This window comes from Panthera tigris, chromosome C2 (assembly GCF_018350195.1).
Source record: "Panthera tigris isolate Pti1 chromosome C2, P.tigris_Pti1_mat1.1, whole genome shotgun sequence".
Lineage (NCBI taxonomy): Eukaryota > Metazoa > Chordata > Mammalia > Carnivora > Felidae > Panthera > Panthera tigris.
The window spans coordinates 106566529-106581997 of NC_056668.1; the positions used below are offsets into that span (position 1 = coordinate 106566529).

The following is a 15469-nucleotide window of genomic DNA, read 5'->3' on the forward strand; positions in this document are numbered from 1 at the left end:
TTTAATTTGGTTAGGCTAATAGTATTCCATCCATTTACAGTGTAATAGAACGTTTCTCCTCTGCCTCTTAAACAGGAACATATTGGCACGATGCCACAGGGCACATAAAACAGCGCCAGTCTTCTTGGTGTGTCCATTCAACTCAGCTTTTGGGAGGGGGAAAATTAATTAATTTACTGATAAGTAATTTAAGACATTATTTTCTATTAAAACCAATACAGCTGCACCATGGAATATAATTCAGGATTTGCATATACCGTTAAGATAAAATATAAAACTAAAACAGTGCCGGAGCAAAGGGCTGAGGGATTAAGCCCTCTCCCATATTTCCCACCAGCCACCTACGAAGCCAACCTAACAAAAATAATGTTTTGATATGGATAATGGATCCTCAATTTTGTGCAAAGTGTAAATAACAGACAAACTCCCCTACAACTTTCCTATCAACCACGCTGTCCCTTGCGTACCCCTTCTTTTTAGAAATTCTGGAGTTGCCATTAGATGTAAGAAAATGTTGGACACCTTCAGGCCCCACCCCCGAGCCCTGGGGCCTAGCTCTGGGGCCCACGATCACTGTCCTCTGCATTTAAGAGAAGTCCCTTGGAAGGGTTTGAGATAGGTGCTCTTTTGCAAGATGGGCTCAGAGAGGTTTTCTCAATGCTCCCTCCTTGTCCTTAGCACTGAGTCTGAGTACTGGCCATCCTGCTCCCATATCCCTTTTTTCCAGTCTCTGAATGCTACGTAGCAGGCAGATCAGCTTATGTGCTTTGTGCTTTGTGTTCCTGGAACAGGATCTGGACCAGGTACAGCTCCATCTGGAAGAAGTGAGATTCTTTGATGTATTTGGCTTCAGCGAAGCAGCAGGAGCATGGCAATGCTTCATGTGCAACAACCCCGAGAAAGCGACCGGTGAGAGACCCCTCCCTTCCTCTTGCTGCTCAGAATCACTTGTGCCCCTGGGGTTTACAGGGACCTATGAGCCCTGCCATTCTAACTGGCCTTCTTCTTGCATGAACGTCCTAAGTTGTAATAATGCACAAAGGTATGCCTGGTGGCCTCTGCCTCATGGTGAGAGAGGTATTTCCCCAGAGTGGGAGTGAGAGAAAGGGAAGATGTTGAAAGGGAGAGAAACATAAACCAGAAACGAGCAAGAGAAACAACACCTTATGTGTAGTCATCAAGAAAGTAGTACTGGCTATTTTGTCCTGAAAGCATTCATTTCAGTCCAGATGACCCTGAGGGTTAGAGAAAAAGAGGTGTTCTGTCAAAAACCTCAAAGAAGGGAGATGCCGCTAAAGGAGTGAGTGCATGCACAACCCTGTCATCTCGTGGTCACCCCTTACACTTTCAAAAAACATTTTTTTAATGTTTATTTATTTTCAAGAGAGAAAGAGACAGAGCATGAGTGGGGGAGGAGCAGAGAGAAGGAGACACAGAATCCGAAGCAGGCTCCAGACTCTGAGCTGTCAGCACAGAGCCCGACTTGGGGCTTGAACCCACACACCCTGAGATCATGACCTGAGCCAAAGTCGTACCCTTAACTGATTGAGCCCCCCAGGCGCCCTACCCCTTACACTTTTGCTTGTGACTCTGCTGTGAAACACTTCAAGAGTGAGGAATTAATTGAGGAATACCTTCCTAGCTGTTATTCACCCTTTCCCTCTGTTTCTGCTGCCCAAAGAATTTGGTCTACTGACTTTGCCTAAAAATAACAATTAGTTAAAAATAACAATTTTTAACAGTTATTAAAAATAAGCCAAGCCCTGTGCTAAACATGTCAGCTATAGCTCATTAACATTTACAATGATCTTATCAGGTTGGTACTGATATTATCTCCATTTTACTTATGGGGAAACTGAGGTACAGAGCAATTTGATTAACTGAGGTCAGACAGGTAATATATTAATAGCAGCAGGTTTTGAACTCAGTCTGACTGCAGAGCCCATGCTCTTAACCACTCCACCATTCTGCCTTCCTGGTTACACTTGCTCCAATCTGACCAGTGGAGTTAGGTTGATAATAAGTCTGTTTTCACAAATTATGCTGTCCTTGGAGTATTTCATCACTCATTTGCCTTCTGAGGACAAAGAGTTCTCACCGCTGACAGTGCTCGAGAACTGCAGTTTCAACCAAGAGATCAACGATAAAACACTGCTGAGCCCAAAGCCACTTTGTAGATGAGCCACTCTCTAGAGAGCCACAGATTGCACCACCTGTACCCGTTCCTTTCGTTTTAGGATGTTGAGCATCTTAAAGATTACCCATTGTGGCAAGTCTATTTTCTTGCTAACTGCCGAGAAGTTAAGACTGAATGGAAGAAAGTCTGTTTATTTGGCCAGATGGAGCTGTGAGGGGCTCATGGAGAGGCACCAGCTGAATTGTATTCGCCCACGGAAAAGTTGTGGATGGAAGAGGCTGGCAGTGCAGGATGGCAGGCTTTGTGAGGCACAGATTGTTGGCTGATTACAGAGTCTGCACTGAGCTGATGCCAGAGTGAACACCCCAATTTTTAAAAAGTTAATTTGAGCAAATAAGGAATTGGGGAATTGAATGTCTCCATTATAAAACTTTCTCATTAGACCTTATTCCACCTATGGAAAACAGCATGAAAGAAACTTTATTTGAGAGCATGGCGAAGTAGGGTGCTTATCCTAGATGGCTCTGAGAGACCCTTAAGAATTCTCATTCCAAGTAAGCTGAGTCCTTAGCTCAATAAGCATTTAATCATATCTGGCCAACGGAGGCCTCAGAAGAGGGGCTGGAAGTTAAAAACACAAAGTGTTCCTTTAATATATGCTTTCTCAAATTCTCTGCCATACACGTGAAAAGAACAGTTTGCACATTTACTCTTTCTTACTTGTGTTTCTCACAGTTAAATATAGACTGAGAACATATAGCAATAAAAATTCAAACAAGGCCAAATATTTTATAGCAGAACATATTGAATCAAAATGCTTGGCCCTAAAAACTTCAGTGTGCTTAGCTTTCTTTGTTCATTTCCTTTTGCTACATGAAAGGGGATGTGAGTCTGAGAGAAATCCTATGTTCAACTATTATTTTCACCAAAAACTCTTGATTCCCTGAAAAATGTATGTAAGTTGTTGATCTCATCTTATTTTTATGTAAGCATCTAGATTATACATTTCATAGAAATGAAAGGTCTAACATAATGCTGCCGACACATATTATTCATGGAGACAATATTTACATTCATGTTCTTAAATTTTAAAGATGATCGAGACATAGGAATAAATATTTTATTATTTTGTTATGCACAGCAAACATAGTACCCGAATCCTACTTTTCATTTACGTAATGTATGTTTGTTGTATTGGTTGAATGTCTTCTGCAGGCCAAGGCTTGGTATAAAATATGAGTAAGGTGCAATATCTCTGCTCTGAAGGGGTTCATAATCCAGTTAGGGCCAGAAGGCATATATGGAAAAGGCTAGCATACTTCCTTGTATGTTTATAGCAGGCAATGAATACTTGCTGAGTGAGTGAATGAATGAATAATATTTGGAGATGACAAAATCAAATATGCCTCAAATATTAAAGTAAGATGTTTCAAGATTGTGATTATGTATTAATCAAATCAAACACATCACTATAGCATACCCAGTGCATTGTAAATCTGGTAAATGAAGATGGGGCTTCTTTCCTCCCTGAGGTAAGTCAATATATAAAAAAAAAATAGCCCCCAGCTTAGCCCCTGACAGACTGTACCTGAGTCTTGTTACTGCTCTGGATTTAATCAATGCCCTCAGAGTCCAGATTCCCCTCACGGGGTTCAACCTCTGAGAGGATGGGTTTAAAGAAGTAGGATAGGGGAGCCTAAGACAAAAGAAATTTTTTAAAAAACTGTATTATTTTTTAAGTACTGACAAATGGTAAAATAATTGCTGTCAAGTATTCATTGTTCCAATATAAAACAAAAAGTGCTGTTTAGCATCTCCATAAATGAGAAATAAAACATGAGGCATTTATAAAATTTCAATTAGACATCAGGAAAGACATCCTAAAATATAAATCCTCCTTAACAGTGTGTAGACCAAACTAGAGGACCCATTCAGAAATTGACAGCAAATCATCTGGCTTACATGGTCACCTAAGTACATTCCCTTTTTCAGATTAAAGTCTTATCACCCACCAGCACTCCTAGCAACATACAGACATTCACAGGCATTTAATATCTGATAGTCAGTAAAATATACTTTGAATCCATTAGATGCAGATAAACTTAGAAAAAACTGAATGCTATAGTAGTCTAAAGTCTAAAAATGAAATTGTTATAATTGCTGTCATTTATCATACCAACAATGAGCTGAGTATTTTTCTTATTATTATTGACTCCATTTTACAGATGAGGAGGCTGAAACACAAAGAGGTCAAGTAATTTTCCCAAGGTCACATAGCCACCAAGTGGTAGAACCAAGATTCAGTGCAGCCTAATTCCTGAACCTGAGATTTCAACCTCTTAGGCAAATCCAAATTGAGGACATTGAGTATTGGAAATTCCAATTATATTCCAAGTATATTCCCATTCCAAGTATTGGAAATTCTACAGTGTTATAATATCTACCTCTCTGATGACTTATTCCACTTAAAGAAGAACAGGGGCTTTGTTATGATAATGTGTGGGAAATCATCACATGCAGGAAATACGTACGTAGAAGCTATTTCCAATCCTTCCAATTGCTGACTCAGTTTCTGATAATCATTTTATAAAAGTACAGAATAGACGATTAGAAAATCACTGTAATAACTCGAGTCCTCTGAGATTTGCCTGGTGGTGTTTATTGCCAATCCTATTACTACACATGAATGAGAGAATAGAGATTGAGCAAGTGGATAGAACAGAACAGAACTTACTTCTGGAAAACCAAGCAAATCCCCTTTATCAGTTGCCCTCATGTCTTGGAACTGCTAGTGCATGTTAGCAGTAACAGTTAGTCAGCATCATCCTGGAACACATCTGGCTTCAGTCACATTTGTTAAAAGGAGGAGGAAGGACTAGGTCGTGACTTTCACTCTTATTTCTCAAGACACGTGGGATGCCTATGTTCTTACACCCTAGAAAAAATAACTTAGAGACATCTCGGTTTTGGCATTCGTGTCCTCCTCTATAAATCTGAGCACTCCCCAGTGTGATTACTCTCTTAGTCACTAGATATTTAGATGTTGAATGTGATCGTCTGTAAGAGGTCTCCTTAGGTTATAAAAGAAAATGAAAGCATTTTTTTTAGACAGCCTTCTATCACGATTCCTCTTTAGAACGTGATTTCAAGTATTTGTGCTATAGAAGCAGGCTCCATTATACGGGCAAATGGAGATGGTTGCAAAATGATATGAAGAAAAGAAAGAGCTCTCCCAGGAGATTTTCTTCACACACCGCAAACTGGTAATAGCCATTGTGTCTCTCCTTTGCCGGACACCTTCAGTGTGGGCTAGATAACTTTCCACTCCAAATACCAATGTGAAAATGGGCTCAATGGCCTCTGAGGACCCAATCTATGGGTCACAAATACCTCTGTGAGTCCATTAGTATGGAAACATTGAATGTCATTATCAACTTTCACAGTAATTTGAAGGTAACAAAAAAGAAAACTCCATTTTGGATTTATGTAGTGGCTAGGTTTGCCCTGTGATGCCTTCCCTCCTACTATGTATGTTAGAATATTGCCTTATGTCCTACACATGGGTAGAGTCCCAAAAGTAGGACAGTGCTTATGTAGGATAACCTCACATTTTCACATTTACCTACTGTTAGAGACTACTGAATATGCATTCACTGCATAAAATTGAACGCCAGCTTGTTGTTCGAAGATACTTTCAATTATTTAATGACAAAATAAATACATACATAGTGACTCAGATTAATTATTATCCTGAAATCTTTTTTCTTTTCCCTCTCTTCCCATTTTCCTGTTCTATGCCTTTCTGACACGGGCATGCCTCTCTCTTTTAAACCTTCCCACACACTCACAGCTCACTTGCTCTCTCTCTCTCTCTCTCTCTCTCTCTCTCTCTCTCTCTCACACACACACACACACACACACACACGGAAACACCACTACCCCCAGATAATAAATTCCTCTCCTCTGTTCTTTCTATTCTCCCACACTTCAGCACACACAGCATGTTGCTACTAATCTTCCCTGACTGGACAGTGAACAGGAGAAGAGGAAGTATGGGTTATTCATCTTTCTATGCCCTACACAGTACTCAGTACCCAGTACATAGTAGTGTTTAACAAGCATTTGATGTATGGATACCAAGTAATTCGTGGATTATGTAAATGATAGAGTGAGTGTGGAAGATTTGTTTTGAAATGCAACTTTAAAATCCAATACCTTCTTAAAATTAAATAGACACTGAACTGAAACCTTAAAGTAGCAACTTTTGCAAAATAAATCTTTATAAGAAGAAAATGTTGCTGTGCACAGGATTTTAACATCCTATGGATACCCAATTTCAATATTTTACTAAGAGGTTTCAATACACACATGTACACAGAGTCCATAGTAAACGCGCTAAGAACATGTCAGCCTCGATGGGAAATAAACTAAGCTCAGTAACCTAGCACCCTTCAGGGGCTAATTTCTATTCTTTATCTCTCGTCACTTTCCTGATCCTTCTGCCTTATCATATGGGGTTAACAATCTTATCCTGACATAGGGTAAAAGCGTCTGATGGCCTTATACTTGTAGCCAAGCATTAGTCAGCCCATGGTTCTCCACAAACAAATCATCACACATGGGAATGTGTCCTTTTCACTTGGAGAATAAGCTGAGTCAAGCCAGTCTATGGAGCAGAAGCATGCTTTCAAAAGGCAGACTAAAATGAGTAAACCAGTCTCTTATCACTACACCACCTTAAGATAACATTGATTTAAAGAACTTTTATGTAGTTCTAAAATAAAGCGCTTAAAATATTTCAGGAGAGCTGTGGCCATCACCTTGCAGAGTAATCCTAACGTTTTGTTCACCTATATAACTAACGTTAGGAAAGGAAAGAAATGTGTTTTTCAACCACAAACTCATCTATGTAAATGACATATAGGTGCCTTTAGCAGCCACAGAGAATAAAGTCATCCAATATCTCAAGAGGATGGTAATATTTGCATAGGTGGGATCTCATCCTTCCTACCTTCTCCTATAGATTACCCTCTTCCCTATTCAGTTTCTTCCTCCCAATTGATTCCTCCCATTGGCTTTTAAACACACTCATGTGGCTTATCCTTTCCTTTTCCTCCACCTACTGCTCTACCTCTCATCCTCTCTTTATTTGTTTTTAGTAATAATAAGAATAGCAGGGGCGCCTGGGTGGCGCAGTCGGTTAAGCGTCCGACTTCAGCCAGGTCACGATCTCGCGGTCCGTGAGTTCGAGCCCCGCGTCAGGCTCTGGGCTGATGGCTCGGAGCCTGGAGCCTGTTTCCGATTCTGTGTCTCCCTCTCTCTCTGCCCCTCCCCCGTTCATGCTCTGTCTCTCTCTGTCCCAAAAATAAAAAAAAAAAAAAAAAACGTTGGAAAAAAAAAAAAAGAATAGCATGGGGCACCTGGGTGGCTCAGTCAGTTGAGCGGCCGACTTCGGCTCAGGTCATGATCTCAGGGTTTGTGAGTTCAAGCCCCGCATCGGGCTCTGTGCTGACAGCTCAGTCTTCTGATTCTGTGTCTCCCTCTCTCTCTGCCCCTCCTCCACTCGTGCTCTGTCTCTGTCTTGTTATGCCCAGAATTCGTGATCCCCAAAGACCACCAGGAAGCCGAGTCCGATGCAAAAGCAAAGAGCCTTTATTCGAGCTAGCTCGAGCTCAATCCCCTACTGCACCGACGCAGTGGTGAGATACCTGGGAGAGAGAGCGAATTCCAAAAGCACAAAGGTTTTATTGGGGTCTAGGGGCAGTTGGTGAGGTAATGGCTGTGGCCTCAGCTGATTGGCTGGGGAAGGGTCGGAGTCCTGTTACGCAGGTCGCCGGGCATGTTTTGATTGGGAAGTTTGAATGGGTGAGTGGGAGGTTACTCAACGGGAGGAGGCATGGTCAAGGTGGAGGACACAGAACAAGATGGAGTAGGCCGGGGTAGGTCCGCCCTTTCATTCCCCCTTTGTCATGTAGCTTACGGACCCAATCATGGGACCGGCTGCATTTATGGTGACAAGGGGAACAGAGTTTGGAGGTTTACGCAAAGTTCTGGGAACCAAGTGTCCCTGGGGTGGCTCTGGGAGGTCTGATTAAGTATTGTCCCCAAGCTGGTGTCTATGATCTGCCAGGTGATGTTTTGGGGGGCGTGGGGACTCCTGGCAGCATGAGCAATGACAAACAGAGTTAACAGAGTTACCAATATTAGGTGGGCCGAATGCGCTGTAGCTTGAGCTTGAGTGGGTTGTGTTGGTCCCAATTGACAGCCCATAGCGTGACGAAGTCCTTCCAGATCAAGGAGGGGTCTGCTGGCCAAATGTGGGTGTGATGGACCCAGGTCGTGATGCCGTCTACTTTGAGAGCGGTGGGGGTTGTCAGCACCACGATGTAGGGTCCCTTCCAGCGCGGCTCGAGGGTCTCTCGGTGGTGCCTCTTGACGTAGACCCAGTCTCCTGGCCTGTACTGATGAGGTGTCGGGGTCGGGCCAACCTCGTAGATGGCACGGAGGCACGGCCAAATGTCCTCGTGCGCCCTCTGGAGCCCTCTCAAGGAAAGAAAAAGTTCTTGATCTTTAAACTCCGCAAGAAGTTCAGCTCAAAGGTTGGGAATAATAGGGGGTGGCCTGCCAAACATGATCTCGTAGGGAGTAAAACCCAAGGTGTAAGGAGTGTTCCTAACCCGGTAAAGGGCATACGGTAGGAGAGTCACCCAGTCCCCGCCAGTCTCCATGGTTAATTTCGTAAGGGTCTCTTTTAGGGTTCTATTCATTCTTTCTACTTGTCCTGAGCTCTGGGGCCTATAAGCACAATGTAATTTCCAGTTTGCCCCCACCGCCTTGGCTACTGCCTGTGTTATCTGTGAGATAAAAGCTGGTCCATTGTCTGATCCTACCATGGCAGGAAAACCATACCTGGGTAAGATGTCTTCTAGTAGCTTCTTAGCCACCGTCTGAGCCGTTTCATGCTTGGTTGGGTATGCCTCCACCCAGCCAGAGAAGGTGTCTGTAAATACTAAAAGATATTTATAACCATACTTTCCTGGTTTGACTTCAGTGAAGTCGACTTCCCATTGGGCTCCTGGTCTGGTGCCTCTGAGCCTGGTTCCTTTTTTTTATTTGAGGTGGCTCTCACGTTGGTGAGTTGGCAGGTCTTGCAGGCAGATACAGCTTGCTCTATTTTGGTGTCCTGTTGGTGAATCTTGATTCCGGCATGTCGGATTAAGTCTTTTAATTTTCGGGCCCCCATGTGAGTAGACTGATGCATGTGCTCTAATACTGAGACTCCAAGCCGGTCTGGCAGCACGAGCTCCTTGTTAGGTGTATACCACCATCCCTTTATCTCCTGGGCCATGGGGAGTTTCTTGATCCGCTGTAACTCCTCCTGGGAGTATTTGGGCTGGTCTGGTAAAACTGGGTCTCCCGGGTCCGGTAGTTGTATGGTCATGGTGGGGACTGAAGTAAGGGCTACTGCCTTGGCTGCCTGTTCAGCCTTTCGATTACCTCTAGCTACTGGTTTATCAGCTTTTTGGTGCCCTTGGCAGTGGATAATGGCTACCTTGGCAGGAAGCCATAAGGCTGTAAGCAGGTTAAGTATCTCCTGCTTATTTTTTATAGTCCGTCCTTCTGCCGTCAGTAACCCTCTCTCCTGATAAATTGCCCCATGAATATGAGCTGTGGCAAACGCATAACGGCTGTCTGTGTAGATGTTAAGCCGTTTTCCAGCTCCCAGCATCAGCGCCTTCGTGAGGGCTATGAGCTCCGCTCGCTGGGCTGACGTTCCGGAGGGTAGAGCCTCTGCCCATACGGTGTCCGTTTCGGTGACCACCGCTGCACCCGCATACCTGTGTCCGTCTCGCACAAAGCTGCTGCCATCAGTGAACCAAGTAGCCTCGGCATCCAGGAGGGATCAGTCAGGTCCGTCCGGAATCCATGTACTTGTTCCAGGATTCCCACACAGTCATGTAGTGGAGCAGGGCCCACTAGGTCAGGGTCAGGGTCGGGCAGGGTCGGGCAGCAGGGTTGCAGGATTGAGGGCTGCACTGGGGTGGAACCACACTCGTGGAGGGTTGAGTAGGAGGCTCTGGTAATGAGTCATACATGTGTTACTCATCCATCTATCAGGAGGCTGTTTCAGGACCCCTTCAATAGTGTGTGGGGTCATGATCCAGATTTCCTGTCCTAGGGTCAGTTTGTCAACGTCCTTGACTAGGAGTGCTGTCGCCGCAATAATTCTTAGGCATGGCGGCCAGCCGGCAGCCACTGGGTCTAGTTTCTTGGACAGGTAAGCCACTGGGCAGTTCCAAGGGCCTAAGGCTTGAGTTAGAACCCCTTTTGCTATTCCCTTATGTTTGTCTACAAAGAGGTGGAAGGGCTTCGTAATGTCTGGTAGGCCCAGGGCTGGGGCACTTAGGAGGGCCTTTTTTAACTGATTAAAGGCAGTTTCTTCTTTTTCAGCCCATTTAAATGTTTTCCCCTCTTTGGTAGCTTCATATAGGGGCCTGGCGATCTCAGCAAAACCTGGAACCCAGAGGCGGCAGTAGCCGGCTGATCCTTAGGAATTCCCTTACGGTGGGAGGTGGGAGTAGGGATCTTTAGGACAGTTTCTTTTCTGGCATCTGATAACCGCCGCTGTCTGCCCTCCAGGATATATCCCAGGTAACTTACCCTCTCCCTGCATATCTGAGCCTTCTTCACAGATGCCCGGTACCCTAAGGCCCCCAGGGTAGCCAGCAGGTCCTGGGTCCCTCACTCACAGTCTTTGGCCGTGTCAGCAGCAATCAGGATGTCATCTATGTACTGTAGAACGGTGAGGCCAGGGTGCTCCCTTCTGTACTCACCCAGGTCCTCGTGTAGTGCCTCGTCGAAGATGGTGGGCAAATTTTTGAATCCCTGAGGCAGCCATGTCCAGGTGAGTTGCCCACTGTAGCCCTCCTCCGGATCATGCCACTCGAAGGCGAACAAGGGTTGGCTCTGGGGTGCCAGCGGCAGACTGAAGAAGGCATCCTTTAAATCTAGTACAGTATACCAGGCCCTGGAGGGCGCCAAGGAGCTCAAGAGGGTATGTGGGTTGGGAACAGTTGGGTGTATGTCCGTGACCCTCTTATTTACTTCCCGGAGGTCTTGTACCGGTCGGTAGTCATTTGTGTGAGGCTTTTTGACCGGCAGTAGGGGGGGGTGTTCCAGGGAGACTGGCAAGGAACTAGTATCCCTAGGCTTCGTAGTCTCCGGATGTGTGGCTCGATCCCCTTCCCGGCCTCCTGAGACATGGGGTATTGTTTGATCCTTACCGGACTCTCTCCTGGCTTGAGCTCTACCAGGACCGGGGTCCTGTGAGCGGCAAGTCTTATCCACCACCCCCCCCACCCCCGCGTCTCTGCCCAAACCAAGGGGAATTCTTGTAGCCATCTGTCTATATTATCCTCTCTCGGGAGCGCCTCCAGGTGGAGGCAGTATTCATCCTCCAGTTTCACGGTCAGGACCTGGATGGGGTGGCCCTTGCCATCGGTGACCTGAGGCCCCCCCTTGTCTGAAAGTTATCTGAGCTCCAATCTTGGTCAGTAAGTCCCGTCCTAACAGCGGGTAGGAGCATTCTGGTATTACCATAAAGGAGTGGGATACCCGGCCCGTTCCCAAATCTACTGTTCTTCGGGCAGTCCATGAATACTGGCTCATACCAGTCGTCCCTTGTACCCAGGACTTCTTGCTGGCTAGTTTTCCTTGTGGGGTGCAGAGAACCAAATGTTGTGCTCCGGTGTCGACAAGGAAGTCAACAGGGGTCCCCTCCACTTTAAGAGTTACCCTGGGTTCGGGGAGAGGGTCCGAACCCAGACTCCCCTAATCGCTTAGTTCATCTAGCTCTAGGACTTTTACTCAATCAGTCTTGCTTCCCTTCCCGCCGGCCCATTTCGGACAATCTCAGGCCCAATGCCCTATCTCCTTGCAGTATGCGCACTGATCTTTCTGCAGCCTCTGCTTCCCCCCCCACCCCCCCACCCCCCCGCTTGGTGGTTCCTTTACCTTTTCTTGCGTCGTCTGCCAGCTGCCGGAGACCGCAGTCTCGTTCCTCAGGGAAGTCAGCAGTGGTAGCTAGTAGTATTCTGGCCAGGTCTCGAGTCTGCTTACTGCTGGCAGCCGCCATGGCGCGAGCCTGCTTGTCCTCAGGAGGCTCCCGGTTATTATATACCTTTTTGGCTACCACCAGTAAGTCCTGCAGACTTTTTTCTCCTAGTCTATATATTTTCTGTAATTTTCTCCTAATGTCTATGGCCGATTCGTTTACAAAGGCCATGATAACAGCTGCCTTGCTTTCCAGAGCCTCTGGATCCATGGGGGTATAGGTACGGAATGCCTCCATGATCCGTTCTAAAAAGGCAGCGGGAGATTCATCTTTTCCCTGTTGTACATTTCCTACCTTGGCCAAATTGGTTGGCTTTCTAGCAGCCATTTGGAGACCCCCCCATTAGAGTCTGGCAGTAGACCTGGAGCCTCTCCTTACCTTCTGCCGTGTTGAAATCCCACTGGGGGCAAGTTAAGGGGAAGGAGGCATCTATCTGAGTCTGGTTGGTGGTGGGATTCCCGTCTGTGCCCGGAACTAGTTTTCAGGCCCCATTGAGGATTCTTTCTCTTTCTTCAGTAGTGAACAGGACCTGCAAAAGCTGCTGGCAATCATCCCACGTGGGCTGATGGGTAAAAAGAACAGAGTCTAATAAATCGATAAGCCCTGCCGGTTTCTCGGAAAACTTGGGATTCTGAGCTTTCCAATTGTAGAGGTCACTAGTGGCGAAAGACCAATAGTGATGGGGCTGATTCCCCTCCACGTCTGGGGGTCTGGTGGCTCTCAGGGGCAGAATAGTGGAGTCGGCGGCAGAGGCGGATTGCTCCCTCCAAGCCCTTTGTCTGGTAAAGGGCGGGCGGATTCCCACTGGAGTGTTTCAGCCTCCCGCTCTCGGAACAGCGTCTGCCTCCCCCAGAGGGGGAGGATGGTGTTCTTCCTGCATCCTAGGGGGGTTATACGGGGGAGGAAAAATTAATTCTTCAGTCCCCCCCCGTAGGACAGGGTAGAGGGGTGTTGAAGGCTGGGTAAGACTTTTCTTGTTTTCCTTCTTCTTTGTCCCCTGCAAAGCAAGAATGGGTTTTGGCTCCAGAGGGAGTGGGGCTAGGAAGGGCTTAAGCCAAGAGGGTGGGTCTTCTACAAGGTCCTGCCAAGTGATAATGTAAGGGAGCTGATCAAGATGGCCCGTCTTAGGCCGAGAGATGATACTCCTGACTCGGTGGATGGTAGGGAGGTCGAAGGTCCCCTCTGGTGGCCATCTGACATTGAAAGTTGGCCACTCGCTAGAACAAAAAACCTGCCACCAGCCCTTTCAGACTTCCACACTGAGGTTGTTAGCTCTTCCCCTCACATCCTTAAAGTGATCAATCATAATACTTAGAGGAGTAGTCTGAGTCTGTCCCATAACGTCCATCCAGTAAGTCCACAGAACAAAACAGAGAAACACAAAAACAGACAAACAGAGGGCCCCTGGAAAGCCTTCCAACTCCGTGGAAGCAAAACTGAAAGCTAGCTTAGACCTTTGAGGGGATTCCATGTCCCTCCAAAACCAATGAGGGGATTCCACGTCCCTCCTAAACTGAAAGCTAGACAACAGCCTCACGCCGACTGGCGGGAGCGACCCACCTCATCTCAGACCTTTGAGGGGATTCCACGTCCCTCCAGAACCGATGAGGGGATTCCACGTCCCTCCAAAAGGGAGGATCGGAACGTCTTCCAAAACTCCCGGCCCGTGGTCCTCCAGTGCGTCCACTTAGACCGCGTCGGGCACTACCAGAATCTCAGAAATGAGCTCACACAGAAAAGATGGAACGAACAGACACTAACCGTGGCCAGTCAGGCTCTCCAGGTCGGGGGTCCCTCGAGGATCTTGGGGATCCTGGGCCGAGCCCCCAAATGTTATGCCCAGAATTTGTGATCCCCAAAGACCACCAGGAAGCCGAGTCCGATGCAAAAGCAAAGAGCCTTATTCGACCTAGCTCGAGCTCAATCCCCTACTGCACCGACGCAGCGGTGAGATACCAAGGAGAAAGAGCGAGTTCCAAAAGCACAAAGGTTTTATTGGGGTCTAGGGGCAGTTGGTGAGGTAATGGCTGTGGCCTCAGCCAATGGCTGGGGAAGGGTCAGAGTCCTGTTATGCAGGTCGCCGGGCATGTTTTGATTGGGAAGTTTGAATGGGTGAGTGGGAGGTTACTCAAGGGGAGGAGGCATGGTCAAGGTGGAGGACACAGAACAAGATGGAGTCGGCTGGCGTAGGTCCGCCCTTTCAGTCTCAGAATAAATAAACATTAAAATAAATAAATAAATAAAAATAAACATTGGAAAAAATTTTTTTAAAAATAATAAGAATAGCAGCCACCATTTATTGAATGTTTATTACGAACCAGCTCCATCTTAAGAAATTTACAGACAATACTTCATTTTTGGGGCTATTTATTTATAATTTAAATTCAAATTAATTATTAATTAAGCCATACAGTGTAGTCTTGGTTTCAGGAGTAGAAACTAGTGATTTCATCACTTACATATAGCACCCAGTTCGTGTCTCAACAAGTTCCCTCCTTGATGCCCATCACCCATTTAGCCCATCCCCCCCATCTACCTCCCCTCTATCAAACTCCCTTTGTTCTCTGTATTTAAGAGTCTCTTATGGTTTGCCTCTCCTCCTCTTTAAACAAAGGGAGGTGTCAATGTTCATTCTGCCTCTCTTTGCATCCTTCTCCATCTGACCTGACTCTACTCTGGCTTCTAAACCCATTGTCTCTGTGGACATTGGAGTTAGGCAAGTCTCTCGTGCACTGTGTATGCCACTGTCCTTGCGTTACTGCCTTTTCGCAGCACTCAATTCTGCTGACCAGTTGCTCCTTCTTCCAGCACCCTCTCTCTGTAACCGTGTGATGCAGCACTCTGGTCTCCCTCCTACTCTCCAGATACCCCTTCCCAGCCCCCTTTCTGGGCCCACCTTCCTCCATCCCCTATTCACTGCTGAGAGCCCTCTCCTCCTTGCTGTACACTCTCTCCCCAGCCAGTCTTTGCAGGGCCTGCAGCTTCAGCAGCCACTTCTATGAGACAACTCCCAAAGGAGTATCTGCAGTGCCGGCCTCTCCTCCCAACTCTGGATTTACATTTCCCACCACCTACTTGGCTGCTTCAAAGGCACCTCAGGCTCATTTCATTTGAATTAAATTCATGAGAAGTGTCTATTCATGTTTTCTGCCCATTTCTTCACTGGATTATTTGTTTTTCTGAGAAACTTAACGGGCGACCATGGGGGAGGGGAAGGA

The 15469-nt window shown here is 46.3% G+C and overlaps 1 protein-coding gene across 4 annotated transcripts in view; it reads left to right on the forward strand.

Annotated features, from left to right (window-relative positions):
• Positions 1-15469, forward strand: part of VEPH1 (ventricular zone expressed PH domain containing 1) — a 243464-nt gene that overhangs the window by 206360 nt on the left and 21635 nt on the right. For all 4 annotated transcript variants that reach the window (XM_042999268.1, XM_042999266.1, XM_007086266.3 and 1 more), the window contains exon 11: positions 792-909. In XM_042999268.1, the coding sequence (XP_042855202.1) occupies positions 792-909 (118 nt within the window). The remainder of the gene's footprint in view (positions 1-791; positions 910-15469) is intronic.